General features: G+C 34.4%; 1 protein-coding gene and 1 long non-coding RNA gene across 4 annotated transcripts in view; one reads left to right on the top strand and one right to left on the bottom strand.

Moving 5' to 3' along the window:
* cacng8b (calcium channel, voltage-dependent, gamma subunit 8b) overlaps positions 1–25010 on the bottom strand; it is a 75237-nt gene that overhangs the window by 28212 nt on the left and 22015 nt on the right. For both annotated transcript variants that reach the window (XM_087286791.1, XM_087286792.1), the window contains exons 2-3: positions 8861–9126; positions 3846–4070 (exon numbers count right to left, since the gene is read on the bottom strand). In XM_087286791.1, the coding sequence (XP_087142917.1) occupies positions 3846–4068 (223 nt within the window). In that variant the 5' untranslated portion in view covers positions 4069–4070; positions 8861–9126. The remainder of the gene's footprint in view (positions 1–3845; positions 4071–8860; positions 9127–25010) is intronic.
* On the top strand, positions 19332–21363 carry LOC147840191 (uncharacterized). 2 transcript variants are annotated; one of them, XR_015511151.1, is made up of 4 exons: positions 19332–19450; positions 19543–19584; positions 19932–20018; positions 20403–21363. It is a non-coding gene; the product is annotated as an uncharacterized LOC147840191 (long non-coding RNA). The 2 variants fall into 2 exon arrangements; XR_015945011.1 differs by having other exon boundaries at positions 19332–19437; positions 20403–20614.

The raw sequence follows: 25010 nt of genomic DNA on the forward strand, positions 1-25010 counted from the left end.
ATGGCCATTTCAGGGTTCTGGACGCGGATATGTTATACAGTATGATACTGTGTGCATCAATCACATTTAAATAGTTTTTAAATAAATAATTTTTAACTAGAACATTAGATTCACTACTCAGCATGCGAAATTCTCTCTTATGTTGCTGCGAAAAGGGCGAGACTACACAAGAAAATTAGACATTTAAAAAGGGGAGCGATTGCTCCATATTTTACATTTCTGTACAGAGAGGTCATGTTTTGATATTTGATTGGTTTCATGCAGTCATGTGATGTGATTTTGTGGGTCAGAAATCACCAAGCTTAAACTTTGCAAAGCAGCGACATGCCAAACTTATTGTACGATCGTGCGTTTTCAGTCTGTCGAATTCCCATATGTATGAATTAAAGTCTATTGGGTGAAAAGTGCAGTGTGATTGTTGCTTAACTTAAATGCATTTGGAAAGTATTTAGTTCAATTCAATTCATGTTTATTTCTAGAGCGCTTTTTATAATGTAGATTGTGTCAACGCCACTTAACATAAAAGTTCTAGTAAAATCCAGATTTCAGAGTTGAAGTTCAGGTTAGTTCAGTCCAATGTGGTTTAAATTTCACTGCTCAAAGTATCAAAACATATTTGAATGATATTCATTACACTAATCTTGTGAGATCCTTGATATCGATTTGATAGATAGTTTAACTTTTAGAACATTTCTGCATCTGGAAACACTAAATTGCTGTAAGTAACTCTAAGGAATTTTAGTTTCTTTTTCTTCCTGTCAATAATAATAAAAAAAACTAAAATGGTATATATATATTTATTTTTTTTTTTTATTTCTACAGTGTTCAACTGATTCGAATGAAAATACCCTGAAATTAAAGCTGACAGTCAGCAGTTAAAGCACATCTTGTTCGTTTCATTTTAAATTGATTGTGTTGGTGTATAAAGGCAAAAATGTTAGAATTGTGTCAATGTCCAAATATTTATGGACCTAACTGTATAGCTGAAGTTAGAAATATTCGCCTCCGGTGAGGTTTTTTCTTTTTCAAATATTTCCCAGATGATGTTTAACAGAACAAGGAATCTTTCACAGCTTTTTCTATAATAATTTTTCTTCTGGAGAAAGTCTTATTTGTTTTATTTTGTCTAGAATAAAAGTAATTTTATTTTTTTTAACTATTTTAAAGTTAATATTATTAGCTACCTTAGGTAATATATGTTTTTAAATGTCTACAGAACAAACCGTTGTTATACAATGCTTTGCCTAATTAACTTGCCTAGTTATTCAAATTGATCTAGTTAAGCCTTTAAATGTCAAAGCTCAATACAAGTATTTTGAAAAATATCTAGTAAATTGTTATTTACTGTCATCATGGCAAAGATAAAACGAATCAGTTATTAGAAACGAGTTATTAAAACTATTATGTTTAGAAATAAACTGAAAAAAATCTACTTTCTGTTAAACAGAAAGTGATGAAAAATTATACAGGGGGGCGAATTCAGGAGGGCTACTTATTCTTTCTTCAACTATACATTTTTTTTTTTTAAAGAAATAATACTTCTGTTAAGCAGGGACAAACGTGAAAACAAATTATGTTAGAATAAAAGGGATAGTTCATTCAAAATTATAAATATTTTGTATTATTTACTCAGAAATCCAAGCTGTAATGCAACATTTTTTATCCCAAAATTCTGACTTTTGGTCTCAGAATTAAAAGGAATAATCTTGCAGTTGCATGTTGAATTTAACAATTATTTAATTTGATAAAACCTTGATGTAAAACCAGGAACCACATACATGATAATATACAGTACTCAGCACACATGAGTACACCTCCTTACAGATCTGATTTTTGAATTAATATTTTCTGTATGATGCTTTACATTAATATTTTTGCATATACATTAGATAGTCAGCATAAAAGCCAAAACTGATACTAATCTAACAAAATAATTTAAGATCACACTTAAACAATTATTAGGCCCAAATTAATTGGGGGGTTCGCCCAGGGTGCCATTCAAACTAGAACCACCACAGCCTATAGAAATACATTTTCTAAGAAAAATGTGTTCAATACTTTCTTTACCCACTGTATAAATATATAAACAAAACAGATTTTATACATCAGGCCCGTAGCCAGCCTATTAAAAGGGGTGGTTCTTTTTTCCCAAAAAGTGGACCTTTTTTCAGTTATTCGAGGTTCAAATACTGCATTTTAGTGACATTTTAAGCATTCATTTGTGCTGGATTAGCTTGTCAGATGGTTATCATTACCACAGTTTTTACATTTTTTTTAAGATTTATTTTTGGCATTTTTGTTTTTATTTGACAGGACAATAGGTTAACAGGAAGTGAAGTGGGAGAGAGAAATGTCCACGAGCCAGGATTCGAAATCGGGACGCCTGGAGCACTTCCACACCATGTGTTAATGCACTACCTGCTGGGCTATTGCGCCGACATTACCACACTGTTTGATGCAACAAAAATACTTCTCACATTTTAGTAAAATTGCTTATACTATTTTTTTGTTTGCAAACATTTATATTTATTTTCAAATGTGCATTTTATCTGTAAGTTATTACAGTTTTATATATAATGTAATGAGATTAGAATTTTAGAAATATGAAAATTACCCATTTTCAAATGCCTATTTATTATTATCCATCATAAAAAAATCAAACAGACAAAAATGAAAACTGTAGTCTATAAGCAAATTACAAACTGGTCAGCTCGTTTTCTAATGCTGTGTTCACACCAGACGTGGAATGCACAGATAAATTCTATAGAACGATATTCGCGTATAAATTGCCGTGTAAACATTTGAGTTTACTCGCTTCATTCGCGCATCAAACTCCGCTTCATTTGCGCTTCAAATACACTTTAGAACAGATGCGGATTTGCGTAATGGGCAGGGCATCTGTCTGCCCGGTGACTCTAGCTTCATTGCTAAATGGCTAACTTGGATTTTATGAAGAAAATTACAGTGTTTATGTGCTTTATGAAGGCTGAAAAACAGCGTCGATACGTTTAGGGTTGTGTCTAAGTTCACTACATCCTTGCGGAGGTGCATCCAGCTCTGTGAGCTCATAAACTCCTCCAGAAACTGAACCTGGATGATGGAGGCTTTCAGCGGTGCTTCTGACTGAGCTAAGCCCAGTTTAATGAACAGGCGATACGTCACAATCATGCCCCAACAAGAGTAAGCTCCTGATTGGTTAACGCGGCGCGAATGTCCACTGAAGTTCAGATTTTCGAGCTCGAGTGATTCGTGCGAAACGCGCATTAAGCGAGTCAAACGTGCAAAATGCTTAATTCGCGCAGCGCCATTTGCACCGCGCCATTCACGCAATTCGCGCCGCGCCATTCGTGCATATCGCGCCACAGGATGTCTATTCACGCGTTTGCATTGACTTCACATGTAAATCACTCGCGCTTGACGCGCGTTCCGCGTCTAGTGTGAATGCAGCATTAGTCAGAAATTGTCCATTTAAACAATAAAGGCCTTCTTTTATGGGTTATTTTATTGGTTATTCTTCTTAAAGCCTTATTCTATTCGTTATTTTCACAATTTATGATGACATACTATCAAAAATGGGACAGATGAGCTCATATAGGGGCCAAATTCTGGACTTTGTCAGGAGGAGGGGTGGGTCTTTCAAACCACCCGAACCCCCACCCCCCACCCCCAGGCTATGGGCCTGTATATGTGGCCAGTAGTTGTTGATTTTCTTTGTACGCATCATCAAGGAATTTTCTATAATGTTCCTCTATAAGACACAAGTGATCAACAACACAGATAACAAAGAAACACAGTTACCCCCACAACAATGAAACTGAAAAAGCAAAGCTAAAAGCTAGCCTGACCCTCCAGACAGCAGATCCTCCACAGGCCGGAGTGCGTCAAGGCCCCGGGGTCCTTCTTGTCCTTATTATGGGGGTCCTCTTGTGTGTTGTTGGCGGTGCTGTTGCAGATGAGCGCCCGCGAGTACAGCCAGTAATCAGTGCCGATAGCCACCGTCATCAGGCCAAAGGATGCGAATGCACCCACGATGGTGAGAAGGATCTGAATGCCCTTCTCACACACCATGCCTATGAGGAAAAGAGAAAGATTATGAAAAACATATGCAAACATCACAGACTGCCCATCTGCCTTTCTTCTTTTATATTTAGAGATAAAAGAAAGTCTTCCTTTCCTTTTTCAGCTTGATTCTAATCATGTCCTCAAGCTCAAGGTCATTCAATACTGCGTCATGATTGGATGAAATTTCTTACTTAATGAAAAGTTTCTGCCTTTGACTGAATTTTAATTTAATATTAAAGTATACTTGGTAACACTTTTCAATATGGGACAGTTAACTTGAATTAATTATAATCCTTTTTTTTAAAGAATTTCAATTTTTCTTGTGTTTCTAGTCCAAAAATATAAAAATTCTAATAAACAATAAGCTTTTTGTAGACAAGCAAAAGATATTGTCTGTTTTCAGAAATAATGGTCAGAATTATGTCAGTTTTTCCTTAAAACAAGGTAAAAAAGATTTTGCTTGCCCCATTGGCAGATTATTTTTGTTATTTTAAGGAAAAACTGACTTAATATTGCTAAAAACAAGACAATATTTTTGTGTGTCTAGAAAATGCTTCTTGTTTTAAGAATTTGTAAATATTAGGATGAGTAACAAGAGAAAAACAAGTAACAATAGTATCTTTTTGCAGAGTAACATGAACAGTTAACAAAGTATTAGTTAGTTATAGTTCAACATTACTAATACTTCATTATTAAAATCAAATCATGTGCTTGTTAACATTAGTTAATGCATGAGTTACCATTAACTAACAATGAACAACTATATTCTCAATAGCTAACATTAACAAACATGAATAAATACTTTAAAAAATGTATTGTTCATTGTTTGTTCATGTTAGTAAACAAATATATTTACATATAAACATATTAACATGAACTACGAGTCCTGTAAAGTGTTACATATACTTTAGTTTACCAAGCAACCACCTAAGTACTGTACATATTTAAGTGAAGTTTCACTAACTAATTTTGAGAGTAGCATGTGATATGATTGAGCTCGACTTGCTTCTCCTTTGTAATCAGTAATAATCCAATCAGAGTTATCCAAGCTTAAATGGATCGTTTTCTCCCTACTCTAACTTAGTTTTGGAAGAATTCCTCCTTCCACCCCATCTCCTCCTTTTCCTACCTTTTCTAAAGGGGAGCTCTCGAGACCTACCTGATATCAAATTGCCTTATAAGCTTATTGACCAGGCGGGAGCCTTGGGCTCAAGTATCTCTGAGCTCAGGGTTCTCTCCCGGGACAGCATGCCAAACCTGCTATAAACGCTAAGCATATCTAAGTGGGAACTCTTGAAAAGTTATTTCATTAATATTTTTATTGTCTTTGAAATATTGTTATAGCATATTGAAGAATACTCTGGAAATTATTAATGGTAAATCAAAAATATATACGTAACCAGCCTGGTGAAAGGGGTGTTTTTTTGCAGGTATTCGCCTCATTTTCTGTTTAATTAAGAGGTTTAAATACTGCGTTTATAGTGACATTTTGAACACATTTTTTGTTGTATTAATTGTCATCGTAATTACACTTTTTATGTACCAAAAACATTTCCTAAAGAATAAAGAAATCTTTTATTCAAATTTTTAAAATACAAATTTATTACATCATATATCATATATAGATTTATTTATTTTTTTATTAGAAATCTGTTAAAGTTAAAAAAATGTAAAACCGTAGCCTGCTGTCTTTTATTAGGCAAATAACAAACTGGCCAGCACCTCAATCAGAATTTGTCCATTTTAACAATAAAAAAGTTAAAACATGTATGTTGTATGTTTTCTCACAGAGCTGGAGATGTATCATTCATTTTCTTTTCGCCTTTGTCACTTTATTAATCTGGGGTCGTCGCAGCGGAATGAACTACCCAGCTGGATATTGGACTAGTGAAAAATAATTGCTTGCATTGGTCAAAACTGATTAGCTGAAGTCACGCTGAAGCGATAGCCAACAGAGAATTGTTCTTAAAGCCTTTTTCAATGGGTTATTTTCACATGTATGATGGCATGGTGTTGGCTCAATTGTGTGGGACAAATTCTGGACCTTTGTCATGGGGGGGTGGGTCTTTCGAATCACCTGAACCTCCCTCGGCTATGGGCCTGTACTACAGTAATTTAGTTTAAAGGGGCACTGTGGCTCAGTGGTTAGCACTGTCGCCTCACAGCAAGAATGTTGCTGGTTCGAGTCCCGGCTGGGCCAGTTGGCATTTCTGTGTAAAGTTTGCATGTTCTCCCCGTGTTCGCATGGGTTTCCTCCGAGTGCTCCGGTTTCCCCCACAGTCCAAAGACATGCAGTACAGATGAATTGGGTGAGCTTTAATGTATGAGTGTGTGTGTGAATGTGAGTCAATGGGTGTTTCCCAATATTGGGTTGCGGCTGGAAGGGCATCCGCTGCGTGAAACATATGCTGGAATAGTTGGTGGTTCATTCTACTGTGGTGACCTCTGAAATAAAAAGTAAGCCAAAGGATAATGAATGAATGAATTTGATACATGTATGTTACAATTTTAATTCTCTTCACACTCAAGGTATAATTGGGTGTATGATTTTATGTGAAATTGTATTAATCAAAATAAATTTTCTTACCTTTGAGAGGTTTACATGAAATTAAAGTATAATTTCCTCATAAATTTCTTTTATGATCTCTGGCTTTAAAAAATGGCAGGTGCTTCTTTGCGTCACTTAAACAGGATATAAATAAAACATATTATTTCATTTTAAAATTATACTTCCATTGTTTCTGAAATATGTTATTGTATTGTTGAAAAATTAACTCGTAAGTATTTATGGTTTATAAATTTTATATATATATATATATTTAAATCCCCCTTTATCCATGTAACATATAGGTATGTTATGACTGTAATAACATAATGCCCTAAACGTTAGGGTGAACCACATATGCAAATACACTTCTTGCTGAATCTTGTGTGAATGCTGTGCTCAATCTCAAAACCAATATTGTTACTTGACTGGTTTATAATGTATTAAAGAATATACTAGTTTACCATAAATTCTTGTCATGATTTCTAACCCTAAAAATGTTGGTCTCTGTGCTTTTTTTAAAGTAGGATTTCAGTACGCTTTTACTTGTAATTTAATGAATACTTCTATTGCCTTAAAACCTAAATCAAGAAAATGATGTTTTATTGAATTCAGTGTTGATTCAGTGTTGATTTTGTTTATTTTACTCAGCACAAAACAAGTTTAAGAGCCATTCAATAAGTTCACTGTTGGCAAATCAATGTTATAACTGAATATTGAGTGCACACAGATGCTAATTAAACGGGTAAACAGTCAATTAAAATATAGATTAACATCAATACCGTGTTATAACTTGTTGGTATCATGTTTCTGATCAAGGTCATCTGATCAAGATCACAAAATGGTTAACCAATGATCAGTCTACGGCCATTTTGAGAGGCTGAAAATGACATTAAAGTATTTCAAATGCTAGTTTATCATGAATATTTGCCCAGGCTTCAGCATATTTGGTGATTGTCTGTTTTTGACCCATATATGATTGAAAAGCATAGTTCACCCAAAAAATTTAACTTGCTCTCAATTGTTTCCAAATCTTTATGAGTTTTTGTGTTTCTGTTGATGTTTTGAAGAATGTTAGAAACTGCTAATCAACTGACTTCCATAGGACACTCTCAGAAATAAAGGTATGAGAGCAGTCACAAGGGTGGTACCTTTTCAAAAGGTACACATTTGTCCTTAAAGGGTCTATATTAGTACCTCAAAAATATATATTAGTACCTAAAACATTTGAGGTACAATATGGTACTTTTTATAGGCACTAATATGTATACCAGAGGTATTGATATGGACCTTTTAGGTGCAAATGTGTACCTTTTGAAAAGGTACCACCCCAATGACAGCTCTTGTACCTTTATTTCTAGTGTAAAAAAATCAAATACTTATACTAAGTTATTGCACACTGAATCCAAAATTTTTGCACGTTAACAAATAAACTTGACCTCAGGTTGTGGGAATTGTACACTCTTAGAAAAGAAGGTACACGGTGGTACAAATAATGTTCCTTTAGGAACAGTTTTGTACCTTTGTAAAAGTTGTACCTTATTTAGTAGAGAAAAGTCCTCTTGTGATACTTTTCTGTACCTTTTATGGACATTGAAATATTGAAATGGAGGTACACAATTGTTCCTATAAAAAGGTGCATAAGTGTTGGACAACTCCTTCCATATTACAATATCTATCAAAATAAATGTTATTGGAAAGCCAAAGTGATTTTATGAATAATTTCCATATTAAAATATAAATCATTGTTTAAAAGCATATGCTTAAAGAAACTCAAACATTAATTATTAAGTTCTATAATACAAAACAACTGGTAAAAATTAAAACTATAGATATTGTGTGTGCGTGTGTGAAATGTTTTACTTTTTTTCGTAATGGATTGATTAATATTCATCTGACTCTGATTGGTTTACGTGACAAATTTTTTGCCTATATTGTTTTTACATATCTTCTTTTGAGTTCCACAGATGAAAGAAACTGATGAAAGAAACAGCACACACACACAAAGTTTTACAGAGGACAACTAAATAGTTTTTTGTAAAATCTACTTAAATTTCTAAAAACAATTTATTTAACTTATACAATTTGTTTTGGGAATTGTGTGGAAACAAGTGTTTTTTAAAGTGAGTTTTGTTTTTTTTTCGTTTTGGGTGAACTATCCCTTTAAGTGCATATTTATGTACTGTATGATTTGATTGTATGCAGATATGTTTCTAATCAAATGTTGTGCCCCGATTAGTCAAAACAGCTCACCTGACGGCGAGTTTCTGTCCTTCGACTCAATTTTGAAATCTTTCTTTTCCTCGTCAGATGAGAATGTGCTGTCCCCTCGATCCGGGCAGCATCCATCGACTGTCCTCACTCACTCCTGTCCTCCTGTACTCCTGCACTTATTTGCTTCCTCTTTTCTTCTGTTCTCACAGATCAACCACAGTGGAGAAGCTGCTGTTGGTCTCAGTGACCCGTTGTTTGTATATGGGCTTACTTTGTGTCACTTCTGCTCATAGCTAATAAAAAACCTAGAGATAAAAAAGAAAGGAAAGAAAGAGAGATTGGATTCTGCAGCAATTTCTTTACCGGCAAAAAAAATTAAATAAAAACAGTTTGGAGGAAATATTATTGTTAGCAATTTGAGGAGAAAAAGCAAAGGCAGCTCTGCTCTGTTCACAGGGTATCTCTGAATTGAAAAAGCTTGAGGATGGAGAGATGGAGGAGGGCAACGCTTTCATCCCTCAGGACGAGATAAGCGAATAACTGACAAACATGCAATTCAGCAACATTACGTGAACAGGATCATTGCAATGAGTGTATAGAGACTCCCCAGCCAAGCAGCAGGAAACAACTTTACTTCAGAGCTGGATGTTTTATGTTAACCGCACATACAGTGCTCAGCATAATTGAGTACACCACATTTAAAAAAAATATAGTTTTATCAATTTCTCAGTGTTTATGGCTCATATATTTTGGTGCATTTTAACAAAACAGATTTATTAAACAGATATATTTCATAAAATAATATTGAGGCCCCCAAACATCTTCAGAAATATACAGACAATACATTTAAATTCATGTGAAATATTGGGAAAAAAATAACAATCAACATAATTTGATTCATTTTTGTTTCTCTTGAATTATGCTCTTTTAAATTTTTATTTAATATTTTTCTATAACATAAATTCGGGTGTATTCATTTTGGACCATTATCAAAAGTTATTTTGCTCTAGATTTGGCTTCAGTGCTGCTGACTAATTCAATCTAAATGATTTGTGAGGGTAATACTATATGTTGAGCAGTGTATATGACACACACACACACAAACACACACACACACACACACACACATACACACACACACATGCACACACTAGATGTATGGTTTTATGAATCTTCATAGGCATATTATATTTTATACTTTACAAACTGCTTATTGTATGGCCTTACTCCACCTTTACAGCAGAACCCAACCCTTACAAAAACCTGAGAAAACTATTGAATGTTAAAGACCCCGTTAAGTATGTTTTTTTAAGCATTTTGGATTACAAGGACACATGTTACACCTTAGTCATCACATGCATGTTATAAAAGATTGTGTCCTCAAAACACATAAACACACTAGTACTGCTATCATTATGGGGACTTCTCATAGAGGTAATGATTTGGCAAGACTTTATTTTGATGGTCATTTTGGTGCACATATTGTTGACTAAAAGTTGCATTGCACGTACAGTACATGCCAATTACTTCTCATTTAAGTATTAGTAGACTGTCTGCTTAATACAAATGAAGTGAGAATTATTAGCCCCCCTTTGAATTTTTTTTTAATATTTTCCAAATGATGATTAACAGAGCAAGGAAAATTCCACAGTATGTCTGACAGTATTTTTTATTCTCGAGTAAGTCTTATTTCTTTTATTTCAGCTAGAATAAAAGCAGCTTTTTATTATAAAAAAAATAAAATAAAAATTTTAGGGACAAAATAATTAGCCTCTTTAAGCAATTTTTTTTGATAGTCTACAGAATAAATCATCAATATACAATAACTTGCCTAATTACCCTAACCTGCCTAGTTAACCTAATTAACCTAGTTAAGCCTTTAAATGTCACTTTAGGCTGTATAGAAGTGTCTTGAAAAATATCTAGAGAAATATTATTTACTGGCATCATGACAAAGATAAAATAACTCAGTTATTAGAAATTAGAAATAAGAGTTATTAAAACTATTTTGTTTAGAAATGTGTTGAAAAAATCTTCTCGCCGTTAAACAGAAATTAGGGAAAAAAATAAACAGGGGGGCTAATAATACAAGAGGACTAATAATTATGACCTAAACTGTATCTGTTGATGCTGCTCCTTCAACTTACTATAAGAAATTTTGCAAGTACATGTCAACTTACACTAACCCTAACCCCAACCCCAACATCACAGTCTACTTGTAATCTATTGAGAATTAGTTGGCATGTAGATGCAATGTAACCTAAATTCAACAAAATTTGCTAAAGGGACCATCAAAATAAAGTCATTTTTATACTGTACAGACTGTATTATTTATCCACCTTCTCTTAAACCCAACCCTCATAGGAAACAATCTGCATTGTCACAATTTTTCATTTTTTCATTTTCACCAAAAAAAGTCCCCCAAGGTCAAAGTTTACTGGTAGTGCTATACTTGTGGGGACATTCTTCCACTAAGTAAGGAATACAATGTACACACACACACACATAAACCTATAAAACCAGAGGACAATTGTGCAGTGCGCATAATTTAGCAAACATAATTTAGCAGACATAATGCAGGCCTGCCTTCGCTTTTAATAATTTATAATGCAATATGGCACAGCCATCAAAATGGGTTAAACCCTGTATGCATGGTGAATCTCTGCAGTACAGATTTGTAGCGCTCATAGAAAAAGCTCTTTCTAGTGAAGCAAAGATGGAAAATCTGAGGCTTTTTCTATTGTGTCAGTGATACATACAAAATAACAAAAAAATGAATTCAAATGAGCTGAACTGAAACATGCAGTTTTGCATGTGATATCCAATCGATTCTAATAACAGGCATTTTTTCACATGTAAGCTGTTTGATTAGCTGTAAATAATATAAATAAATACAATATATATATATATTCATTCCTTCATTTTCTTTTCGGCTTAATCCTTTTTTAATCTGGGGTCGCCACAGCGGAATGAACCACCAACTTATCCATATTATCCATTTGCTTTACAGAGCAGATGCCCTTGCAGCTCCAACCAATCACTGGGAAACATCCATACACACTTATTTACACTCATATACTATGAACAATTTAGCCTACCCAATTCACCTGTACCACATACCTTTGGAAAACCAGAGCACCCAGAGGAAACAATTTATAATATATTATTGGTTCATCTCTGCAAAATGTTGTCTTGTTTCATTTTGATTAAACAGAGGTTTACTGAGCTGTCTGTGTCTATAAATACATTCAATTATATTTGATCAATTCCATGCAAATGTCAACAAATGTTTTCACCAAAGGCAAAATGGAAAGGTTTCAAGGCAAAAGTTTTCACCAAAATATTGAAACCCTATCTTTGTTTCCATGTACAGTAGGCTTGTATTTTACAGTACTGTAAAAATACTCAAAAACGTCTCTGTCAATTATATTTGATTTACCAAAGTTACAATAGTGGCAATGTCACATCTGTCACAGCCATAATGGAGAGATGTCACATTTATAACAAAGCTTTTTCATCATAATAGAAAAAATGCCAAACTAAGCAAAATCAGTAAAACATTTTTACTGCAAATGTCACATCCATAATGCTGGAATTGACAACAACAACAACAACAACAACAACAACAACAACAACAACAACAACAACAACAACAACAACAACAACACTGTGAACATAGAGACTTTGTTCCTCATCAAAAGTAACAAAACGTAAAGCTTTTTAAGGTTGAATGGGAGAGTTGCATGATAAAATTTATATTTAATTTTATTCATGCATCAACTGAAACAGAAACCAGAATAAAAATCAATTTGTTAAAATCAAGATTTAAAGTAAGATCTCTCAAAAGTTCTGCACATGCATTAATTAAAATTATATTATGCATGACTGAAATAGACCTAAACATAGTGCTGCACCCATGCAGTTTTAGTTTTCAAAGAATTCTTGTGTAAATCTACCCGAGGCCACTATCGACTGACTGAATGACTGACTGGCCCACCCTTCTCCTTCCCTAAACCCAACCAATAGTATTTTCAAAAGCACCGATTGACCCGCATAAACACTACCCTAAACCTAACCGACAATTTTAAAAAGCAATCAAAAAAAAGAAAAGCCATCATTTAATTTAAAGCAATTAAATGCAGCCATACGTACTTTTGGCTACATAATTCGCAATCTCCAGAAACGCACATAGGGCTACGCTTTAGAATGAGCCTGTGTTGACCAATTACCAATGACCAAAAAGTACATATACTCTCTTAAGGCCCAAGGTGTTTTATTTACATGCATTTTTTATTTCTCTTTGCCATTTGGGCTTATTAGAACCTAATTAGAATAAAAATCTAGATATCAGCTTTTGATATGCTGTATTTTTAGAGAAAAATTATGTCCATATATGTGGACTCGTGGTCCAAATTTACATAAAACACTTTTTCTTGAATGTTTTTTAATGCATATATAACATAGAACTTTTTTTTGAACTTGCTTTGACTATCAGAGAGTAAAATTTTTTTTTTTTTAAATCCATTTTGGACGGTTAATAATAGGGTTTGGGACATTTCATATGCTGCAAAACAGTTGCAGGATGACATTGTATGTCTGTAACAAAATATAAAACATTCAAAGTATTTTAAATAGCCACTTAAGAGCTAAAATGTGCTGCCCACGTGTGTGGACACTCAAACCCTAGGACGAAATGACCCTAGAAAGCGAAAAAGTCTTCTGTTGCACAGGTATTTATGAGAACAGCTAAAAAATACATTGTATTATTAAAAATTACAGATGTGTTTTACTGTTGGCAAAAATGATCTTCCATAAAGACATTTAGTAAATCTACCATACAATTTTCTCAGTATATTTATATTTTAACTATTACAATGTGCACATCAGCAATAGTCAAATATTAGTGACAACACTTTTACCTGATCAAAAATGTTTTTAGATATTTGCACTAGAAACGAGACAAAGCAAAGCAAGAAAAGCATTTTTTGCAGTGTTATTACTTATTAGTGTACCTCAATACTGTTAGACTCCCCAGAAAACTTTACAGAAAAATTAAATATTGCAATATCAGATTTTTCCAAAATTGTGCAGCCCTAATTTCAACCCTCAGTTTACAGATTTTCGAATCAAACAAACCATCCAGCGATGGAAAAAGTATTAATTCGACTTTCAGACCATGTATAAACCTCCATTTCTGAAAATTAACACCCTTAGATTAGTTTTCTGGTCCAGGGTCACACATGTGATACAGTACACCAAGTTTAGAAGTCACTGTTATAAATAATAACCAGTGTGAAATATTAGCATACATTTTTTAAAGAGAAAACTGCTCATGGAAATAATGTATTTTACACATACAATTGCCTGATATAGCAAATACTGAAAATGTATCATTTCAAATACCATGAAAAGCCGAAAATCAAAGTGTTTTTGACACATTGAAGAAGGAAACTTTTATCTTGACATGTAATTTCATCGTTTACCTACTATTGTTTAGACATATAATTACTACTATTTTGTAATTAACAATTGTTCTGTCATTATATTGTAACAGTTGCGTAAGCTGCAGTTTTGTATAATGACTTAATTTACCGAGGCAAGATAGCAACAAATGTTTAAGTACTGTGACAAACAGCAATTCAAGAGTTCCCACTTAGATATGCTTGGCATTTATAGCAGGTTTGACATGTCCCGGGAGAGAACCCTGAGCTCGGAGATATTTGAGCCCAGGGCTCTCGCCCGGTCTAGAAGCATATCAGGGGATCCGAGATCAGGTAGGTCTCGATCGCTCCCCCTTTAGAAGGGAAGAAAAAGGAGGAGATGGGGTGGAAGGGGGATTCTTCCAAAAAGAAGATAGAGCAATAAGGAGAAAGTGATCCATTTATATTAAGCTAGGATCATTCTGATTGGATTGCACTTGAAACAATAATCAATATCTTTCAATATGTTAAAAGTCAATACAACAAAAATAAGAAGTCATCATTATAACAGATTTTAAATTTACTCTAAAGTACAGCTTTTAATTTGACATTATTAGCGTATACTAGAGTGCATTAAAAAGTTATAAGTGTACTCTCTTTACGTATACCTAAGTGGCCTTAAATTCAATCAATATAGCATTGTCAGCAAGTAAGGGTTATACAAAATCTAGGTCTATGTTTTAAATTAAGCTATGGCTGCACATATAATTAATAATTTGATGTCTTAAAATGGCTTTTTGGTGAAGGAGTTACTTAACCACATACTGTATGAGTAAGAAAAGCAGATCGACAGATCAGGAAAATCAGAGAACACAAAAATCTCTCATCATCTCTTCTCACACGATGCATTACAGTTTATTTTGATCGAAGCAGGAATGTGTGAATGAAACTGTGAAAAGTGAAGAATGCAGACAGAGAGCCAACAGTCTGTTTCTGCACTCTCAGCTGAGTCTCATCGGGGAATAAAGCATCATGTGACATTAACCTGTATAAACCAAAGACTTTATCACTACAGCTCCAGTCTCTCTGCCAGCAACAAAGTCACTTTCACAGATCACAAAACACCTCTTTTCTCACCGTGTAATCACTCATTAATGGTGCTTTATCACACTGCCGGTGTCAAGCAGGCTTTTAAAAATTGCCAAGCTGAAGTTACTAATAAAACAAAAAAGCTAATTGTCCTATAAATAATATGTATTTATTTAAAGGGGTGGTACGCTATGATCATATTTGAAACTTTAGTTAATGTGTGATGTAGCTGTGTGAATGTAAGCAACATCTCTGACTGTAATACGCTCAAAGTTCAATGCAAAGGAAGACGTTGGCTTTTACAGAGTTTGCTTAGCAAAGCCTACAGCAAACGTAGTTTGGGGACTACAAAATAATACATCCGGGCTAGTGAGATCACAAATGCTTCAGGTTACGCTCATTCACCATTCGCTTACACCCCGCACAGTGAAGAGGTGTGGCCAGAGGCACTGTAATGTTATAGCAAAGAAAGCTAAAATGGCATCTAAAAGCTGCTATTTCCACAGAACTTCTTCTATTTCTGCATTTGGGCTTCCAAAGGACACGGCACAAAGAGAGAAGTGCTTGCAATTTAATTTTAATTATGGTCCAGAGAATTATAAAAAATATATAGCCAGCCTTTGATAAAGGACAGCTTCCAGAATCTTTCCCAGTTCAGTGCTGGATTCGGCTAAAAACTCCTCAAAGAGGGAGGAGCTCCAACCATTACAGAATAAGCTGTGGATTATGAGTCACAACCTGTAAGTGTTTTTGTTTGATAAAATTGATCTACATGCACAGTTTCTAGCGTTAACATTATGTTGTAGCAAGGACGTAAACAAGGATGTAAAAAATGGGAAATGCTGTTTGGCACTGCTAACAATTCAGCCACAAATTCATATTTATACGTCAAACCCTGTAAACAGCCACAATCTTCAACAACGCTGCAGTATCTCTCTAATTGGCCACTTTCCCTGCATTCTACATCTCAAATTACATTTTGATATTTGTTTCATAATATTACACATGCTTATTTCGAATATACTGTATGTGAGACACTTGTTAGACTTTATTTTAGAGAGCAGGCTGATTCAGGCAGCTAATGCTGCTAACAACTACTCTGAAAAAAAGTATTTACACAGAGTAAAAACACATGCTTGTAGGGGTGTGACACTTTTCCTGGTGACATGGAGCCCATCGACAGCACATTATGTTAGCTAACTAATCAGAGCCTCTTGAGGGTGGGCCTTTTGCAGGAATTAGGAAATATGACAGTCATTTTCATGTTAGCTGAGTAGCTGTATGAAATCAAAGTGAGATTTATGAAAAAATAACATGACTTTTTTTTTTTTTTTTTTTTTTTTGGAAATGAAGCATGAGCACACATTGCTTTGCATCTTATAAACACAACCAAGCCTTAAAATTACACTCTGGACCACCATTTTAGGACACAAATATGTGGAATGGATCTCTCATAATTTCACACAAAGTTTTCTATTTCACTACAACATAACAACATAATAATACATTTAGTCACACTTTATTTTAATGTGCAATTCTAACTATTAACAAATCATTGAATATGACTTTTACCTCAATAAACTCCTGGTTTGGTGCTTTTTAAAGGTTTGAGACACCTTGGAGTAATTGTGAGGAAAAACTGGATAATTTTGAACTTTGGTCAGCTAATTTCATCTTCTGGGTTTAAAGTAATTTTGGGGGCAGTATTAAAATCTGTGACAGAGCGCGAATCTGCAAGTGAAGTGATGACACATCGGTTTCTCATTATTATTCATAGTAGAGTTTTCTTATCCTATGAAACTGTGAGACCCAATGTGAGACCGCGTCCACGTATGGCAAGCAGTATTTAGTCGTTCATGAAAAGTCACAACGGTACAGTATGTGTTTGTTTCCATGATTAATGGGGTTTGTTGCATGTTTTTCCATGCGATGCTGTCAGGGCCGATACAGCAAAGTTGTTGGTTTGCAGCAAGCATTATTGTCAAGTGGTAGTAGTAGTAGTAGTAAAACTTGAAGTGAGCTGTACGAGAATTGGGGAATGGTGGACTTTGTCTTTTATCAGTTGAGTTTGTTACCATTCAGACACATCGCCTATATCAATGCTGTTGTGTTCGCCTATGTTTAAAATTCTCCGGATTAGCGGCAGGGCTAATGGTTGAAATAGACAGGGCAAGAGACCTGCTGCACTGCTATCCAGTGAGTGTGCATTCAGACCCGGGGATTCAGGAGGAGAGAAGTTTATAGTGTAATTTATAGTGTTTACATGATTATCTTTTATACAAATTGTGGTTAGGTGTATATGAAATATGAATGAAAAATGTAGCAAGGCATTAAATTACTGTTTATTTCTTTGCATTTTAACTTTGTAAACTATAAAATCATGGGTCTCCTCACAGTTTGTGTCTCATTTTGTGAGCCAACTGACAACAGTTGTTCGCTCCCCTCTTTTTCCTTTTTTCTTTTCTTTTTTCTCCCTCTGTTAGCATCATGAAGCATTTTTTTTTTTTTTTAATTTTGAGGTAACCGAAAGGGGAATTTCAAGGCCCTTTAAGTAAGGGATAACGTTCTTCCAGGTACACTGTTAGACATTTCTGTAAATTACACAGTTATTTACTGTATTTCACCCAGTGTAATACTGCAAATTCCTTTTACGGTAAATAACTGTATTTACCGTTGCATTATGGGAATTTAATGTGACGTCGAACAACATATACAGCGATGTACTGTATTTGTAAAAATTCGTGTATTATACTGTATTTTCCACAACTGCTTCAACGCCACCTTGCGGCCATTCGACTACTCTGCACCACATTTTGCCTGAGGACCCTGGAGCAATTCTGGAGGACAATTTATTAGTGTGCCTGAAGAACATACTGGATTTAACAAACTTTACTCTGGTAAGCTGAGGCAGTGTTTCATTTTACAGAATGTTTTGTGGACGAGAATAGAACAAAGTAAAGTATAAAGTTGCCTATTATTATTTTCTCTGGCTTGGCGTTATTTCACCCATTTGAGAAATATATCATCTATTAAGATGTTACCTTTATTTAATTTATTACATTAACACTACTATTACTTTAAATAAGACTGTTTATGACTATTAGCCATTGTTCTCGTCATATCTTTTTATTTATTTACATAGGAACCGGTGTTGCAGCGGGTTTTGGTTTAGGAGGGAACCAGAGGTATGCAGACAGTTTTGGAGGACACTTAGCACGAGACAACGGTCCGGCAGAGAGTGTTTTCCCCCAGAAGAATATGAATGAAAGACCGTCAAATAATCCAGGTAAAAGCGCGTCTGTCTGTGCTGACAACACTCGACATTGATTTGAGCACCTCTATTAGCATTTGTTTGCTCGGCAACATTAGCTGAAGCGATCTTAAAATGGTAATGTTAACTGTTAGCTAAACTGAGCTAAGTTTATACTGAATTGGACTCAAACTCATTTTAACGTGCAACGTTTAACTTATATTGATTTATACTATATATATATTAGATGTTGTGAACTTATTTTTCTCTGGTTTAGAGTAACTTATATCGTTAGCTTGAGAAAATAACATCGCGACGTAACCTATAAGAACGTTAACGTAAATCTACAATATGCATAGAGGTAAAGTTGGTTTTATATTCGCACATTCGTTCATTTAGAAGACTCTAACGTTATACTGTTTACCATGTTACTTTGAATATTCGATCAGAATTAGCATGCCAGTATGACTTGAAATCAACATTAACACTGTTTATTTGACCGTGAGCATGTTGTACTTTGATAGTCGTTAGCTGCTAAAATGATTTCACTATTTAGAGTTTGCAAATAATACTTTTATGAAATTAAATTATTAAGGAGGAAGTCTGAATCTGCTAATATAAAACCAATTTTACCTCTATGCATTATGCTAATAACCACCTTTTTGCTATTTATTGTTTGCTAATTATTTTTTTATCACAACTCTTGACATTTGGTTTAACATAATTGTTACCATTATATTTTTTTCTGTTTAGATATGGCACGAGCACAGCACCAGGTTTTGTCTGAAGAAACAAACAGCATTTCGGAGGAACATCTTGATCAGCACAGCCTTATGCTTAAAAAATAAGCAAGACCAGTAAGCAACCAAGGTAAACAAATAAAAAAAAAGTTGTGTGGAGGTTGTGGATTGTAGCATGGTATTCTTATCTGTATTTTTGGCTTTTTTATGGTCTCAATATAGAATACTGGGAGCCTGCCTGTGCAAACTGGACCTCATACAACAGTAAGTACTGTACATCTATTTGTTTCTCAATATAGTAACGTTACTTTTAATACAAAATGTGTCACATGTTTAGTTGCTAGCTAAATAAAAAATCTTTTTCCCTTTTTTATTAAACCATTTAGTAGGGGTTTTTTTTTCATCTTTGTTTATAATATTTTTGAGCAGATTGAGGTCTGTCATGGGTCAGACATTTCAAAATACAATAATTAGTATTGGGATACATGCATTTGTCTATGTATTAAAAGTCTTTTTCCCCATTTCATGTTGCCTAAATATTTTGTAATATTAAATAATAAATATTATTATATTAAATAAAATAATAAAAATTTTTGTATAAATAATTCCAGAGGATGAAACAAAATGCACAGCAACAACCAGAGTGAGCCAGAAGAAGGCAGGAGAAGTAGTGAAGAGAATGACAACCATGAACAACAGTGAGTTATCCTTCTTTCACCAGCTAACTGAGAACTTGGATTAGGTGAGACACTCTCAATAATTGTATCAGTATTCAGTCTGTTTTAGTTTATTAGGAATACATAAAACAAATAGTCTAATCTGTCCTGCTGTGAATCAACCCATCACAAATGCTTCAATGTTTTTGTAAAACCTTGTTAGGGGAAAAAATAAACAGGACATTCTGGTTAGTTATCTTTTAAACATGGTAGTGAGCAGGTTATGAGCAGGAGCCAGTTGCTCAGTACCAGCTGAAAACTAGCCCAACCTAGCTGCCATGCTTCAAAATAATTAACCAGTATATGATTTATTTTTTTTAAACAAGCTTCTTCTATGCTTATGTTAGTCTGTTTGTCCTTATCCAGAGTTCTTCATAATCCTGGACTGGGCCAAATCCTGACCAGATGCTGTGGTGGTCATGGAGGAGTGAATCCTAAAAGACACACGTGATCAATGAGTTTCCGCATTGATCCAATGGGCCAGCCTGACCACCCGCTGGTGAACTTTCAAGCCTCCGGTGCCTAGACTGCGGCCTTGCACAAGTTTGGCTAGAGGAGAACTGGTCGTGCCCAACTGAGCCTGGTTTCACTCAAGGGCTTTTATTCTACACTTTCCACTGGATCGCTTGGCTACGATTGGTGGATCGGTGGATTTGCTCTTCAGTGTTTGGACTTTCAGCAGTGACATTTACTGCTTCAATTCTGAAAACTGGACTGAAGCAGCTTCAATTTACAAGAACTTCTATGTTAAGCTGCTTTGACATCATTGATCTACATTGTAAAAGTGCAATAGAAATAAAGATGAATTGCATTTGAACATGTAAATTCAGACCTTGTTGAGCATTTGACACCAGAATTAGTAATATTTTAAAGTTGTGTTGTTTCTGAGTCGGCTAATAGTTACAAATATTTATTTTTCCAACAATATGCAATTCAGAAGTTTAAATTTTTATTGTACATGTATGTTCTAGTGCTTTGTGTGATTTATTTATTTTTAATGTGTTGATTTTATTGCTTAATGTAATTTTCACACATTTTCCTTAAATGCTTTAAGCATTATTAATGTTTTAAAGAATGGAATATTTTGTAATTGTGTCTGGTTTAATGTCAGTAGTACTTAGTACAATTGGGTTTTTTTTTCTCAACAATATGCAGGTCAGACACTTAAATTAGTTTTGTACATGTATGTTAATGTGCTTTGTCATTTTCAATGTATTTTTTCTTAAAATAAAATATTTTGAATGATTGAAATGTAATGTTTTTACACATTTTTAAGCTTGTTTTAAGCATCTCCAATGTTTTAAATAAAGAGTGTTTATTTTGTTAATATTTTGTAATTGTGTCTTTTTTAGGTCTATAGTATTAAAATAATATTAATAAAATTATATTATAAAATATTTAGGACAAAATTAAAAGGTTTACAGTAGCTAACTGATAACTTAGGTTTTTACAGTAGTTAACCATTTTCAGACACTACAGTAACATGCTGTAAACGGATTTACAGTTGTATACTGTAAATCTAAAATACAGTAACTTACTGGCAACAGTGTTGCCAGTAAGTTACTGTAAAAACCCTTTGAAATGTCTAACAGTGTAGTTGTTTCGGAGTATAAACCCCGACAGATGCTTTAATAATGATAATATATCAAACAAACACTGAAATAAATATGCAGTTTATTTAGCAGAAGATCATATGTGGGTCAGGACACGAATAAGGATTCTATTCAAAACATTGTATTGAGCAGGGAAAAACATTACTAATGATAAAAATGCACATTTCTTATATAAATCATTACATAATGTGTACTACACTACACTACCTTGTTTTGCGTGACAAATTCTTTGTTGGCACGCTCATAGCATGACGTGCATTTTCAAGAAACATCTAGAACGAACAGTATAGTACACTACGAATCACATTTTACTGGGTCTATGTAGTGTGTATTAAGGCCACCGCATTATGGCACAGCTTCAGATGAATAATAATCAGAGGACTTCTTTACAAAAGAAAAATGCTAATAATGAAATTCCTCTCACAAAATCTGTGCGCACCACACGTCATGTTTGTGCAGTTCACATGCCTGAGAAAGCCAGCAAGAACTGAACAGCCCTGAGGGGTTTAACTGCACCTCTGCAGGCCACAGAAATATTCACTGAGACTGTATGAAAAGCACTGCTCTCCTATATGTCAAAATAATCAGCCCGGGAGTCACACAGAAGACAGTCAGCAGCTTTCAGTGCCCGTTTCTTAAGACTGAAGTCGCTACTGTAGGCAAAAAAAGAGCATCAAATCCCAGTGCCACACACATATAAAGCAGATTGCCTGCTTTCCGCTCGGGCTGCAAAATATATCCCAAAAATACCATTATTGCAATAATAGTAGTACAGTATATGCTATATTTACATATGCGATAAATTACAAATTTGCAATTATGTATTTTATACATTGGTTGTTAATCAGATGGGGTCTTACTATCTTTATCCCCACCTCCCAAGGAGTTGCTGTTCTGCTATTGGCTGGACTGACTCAAAGGTGAACCCAGAGCTGACAATGGTGGGAGAGGAAAATGACAACAGCCAATCAGAGTCAGAATATCTGCAGAGTTGTTTACTTATTCATTGTGTTTTAAAGACTAAAGCTGCATGTAAAATCGCAGACCTCTCAAGTAGGTATTACATTTGAATTTGAATTGACTTCACTACTATTAGAAAAGTATGACTATAGTATGGATGTGAGTAGTATGAATGGAATTGGACGTACTACATCTTCTATGTTGTCATGTTGCCATTGCTTCAATCCCACACTGTAAACCCCGCTGTTGTCATTACCAAAGATATAAAGTTAAAATAACTTGACATTACTTAAAATACCAAGTCTTGGCATCAAAACTTAAACAGGTGTGTTTAGCTGACTCATTAAGCAGCTTTAAACTTTTAAATAATATTTTATGCATTTAACATTTAAATTTCTTTAAATGATTCACCTGTCTCTGTTTAAAATGATTGGTTGTGCATGAAATTCTGCCCTGACAACCGCACTGATTGGTCGATACACAGTTGAAGTCAGAATTATTGGCCCCCCTAAATTATTCACTCCCCTGTTAATTTTTTTCCCCAATTTCTGTTTAACGAAGAGAAGATATTTTTAAACACATTTCTTAACATAATAGTTGTAATAACTCATTTCTAGTAGCTGATTTATTTGATCTGTAGCATGATGACAGTAAATAATATTTGACTAGATATTTTTCAAGCCACTTCTATACATCTTAAAGTGACATTTAAAGGCTTTACTAGGTTAATTAGCTTATCTAGTCAGGTTAGGGTAATTAGGAAAGTTATTGTATAATGATAGTTTGTTCTGTAGACTATCAAAAAAATATCTATATAGCCTAAAGGGCTAATAATTTTGTCCCCAATATGTTTTTTAAAAATTTAAAAACTGCTTTTATTCTAGCCGAAATAAAACAAATAAGACTTTCTCCAGAAGAAAAAATATTATCAGACATAATGTAAAAAAAAATCTCTTGCTCTGTTAAACATCATTTAGGAAACATTTAAAAAAGAAAAAAAAAATATTCAAAGGCTAATAATTCTGACTTCAACTGTATGTTATATGACACAAGGTGGTAATTTTGCTTGTTATGCTGAATTTTGCTGAAGCGCAGTAGGACAGAGGCTTTACCTGAATCTATCTGATGAAAGAGAAAAGTTAAATTAGTAAGTAGATATTTAAATGCTTATATACATTCTACTTGCAGGGGCGACACAGTGTCTTCTCACAGCAAGGAAGTCGCTGGTTCCTGGCTGGGTCAATTGGTCATTTCTGTGTGGAGTTTGTTTGCATGTTTTCCCCATGTTGGTGTGGGATTCCTCTGGATGCTCCGGTTTCCCCCGAAAGTACAAAGACATGCAATATAGGTGAATTGGGTAGGCTAAATTGTCTGTAGTATATGTGTGTATGTCCTGTTCCTCCAGATTGAGTGTTCGACTAACGCTAAAAATTTGATGTTAAGAAACATCAACATGGTGCGGCTAAATATCAACTTCAATATAAATGGCCCTGGGAGTAAGTAAGTAAAGAATATAAAAGCTAAAGAATTTGGAAGTTTAGCCTATTAGCCATTTTATCTGTACTTAGACATTTAAGTTAATTCAATGAAGAGACCACATTTGGTCAACTCAGTCAATTGAGTTGTCGATTTCCCTTTACTCAAATGAACTGAGGGAATTACTTTCCTCAAATCATTTGAGTAGGCTCAACTTATAAGTGTTTACAGTGCATTCATGAATTCTGTCACATGGTATACTGGGATAGCGCACCGTTCACTGCGATGTGCACTAAAGAATCTGGCCAAAAGTACTTCCGGGTATTTTTTGCCTACAGTTTTTCGAAAAACTAATTTGAATACTACACATCTCACATACCATTTTTCATATACTAAATAGTAGGAAAGCATGCAATTTTGGACAGAGCCTAAATGTTTGCACCTTTACAGTATTTTAAGCCCTACTCACACTGTGGGATTTCAGCCACGATTTGGTCATGTGTGATCTAGGCTAAAATTGATGATCTTTGATTGTTGGTTTGACATGTCTTAGACAGCCGCTTAATGGCTGTTGCGATCAGACTTTTCCTTTGAATAATTTCTTGCAGTGTCAAAAAATTTCTGAAACTTTTCTAAAGTGTGACAATTGTGACTAGCATCAATCCAAGAACCAATAGGAGCACCGAATCTGATCATCCAAACCATTGAATTCTTCAAACCACCTCAGGGAAGTGTCAAAAGAGCTGTTTTTCTTCCTGGTTTTATTATTGAGGCATGTTGTGCAAAATTGCCGCTATAGTACAGATTGTTATGTTTGCTGTAAGGTGTAATTTCACTAAAGTGTCATGGATGGAGAATGTCAAACTACCAGTGAGTTTTCTTCTATGTTCAGTGCCTCTTTTTTACACTTCCGCGGTCAGTTTGA

This window comes from Danio rerio, chromosome 16, assembly GCF_052040795.2.
Source record: "Danio rerio strain M-AB ecotype USA chromosome 16, GRCz13ab, whole genome shotgun sequence".
In the NCBI taxonomy this organism is placed as follows: Eukaryota; Metazoa; Chordata; class Actinopteri; order Cypriniformes; family Danionidae; genus Danio; species Danio rerio.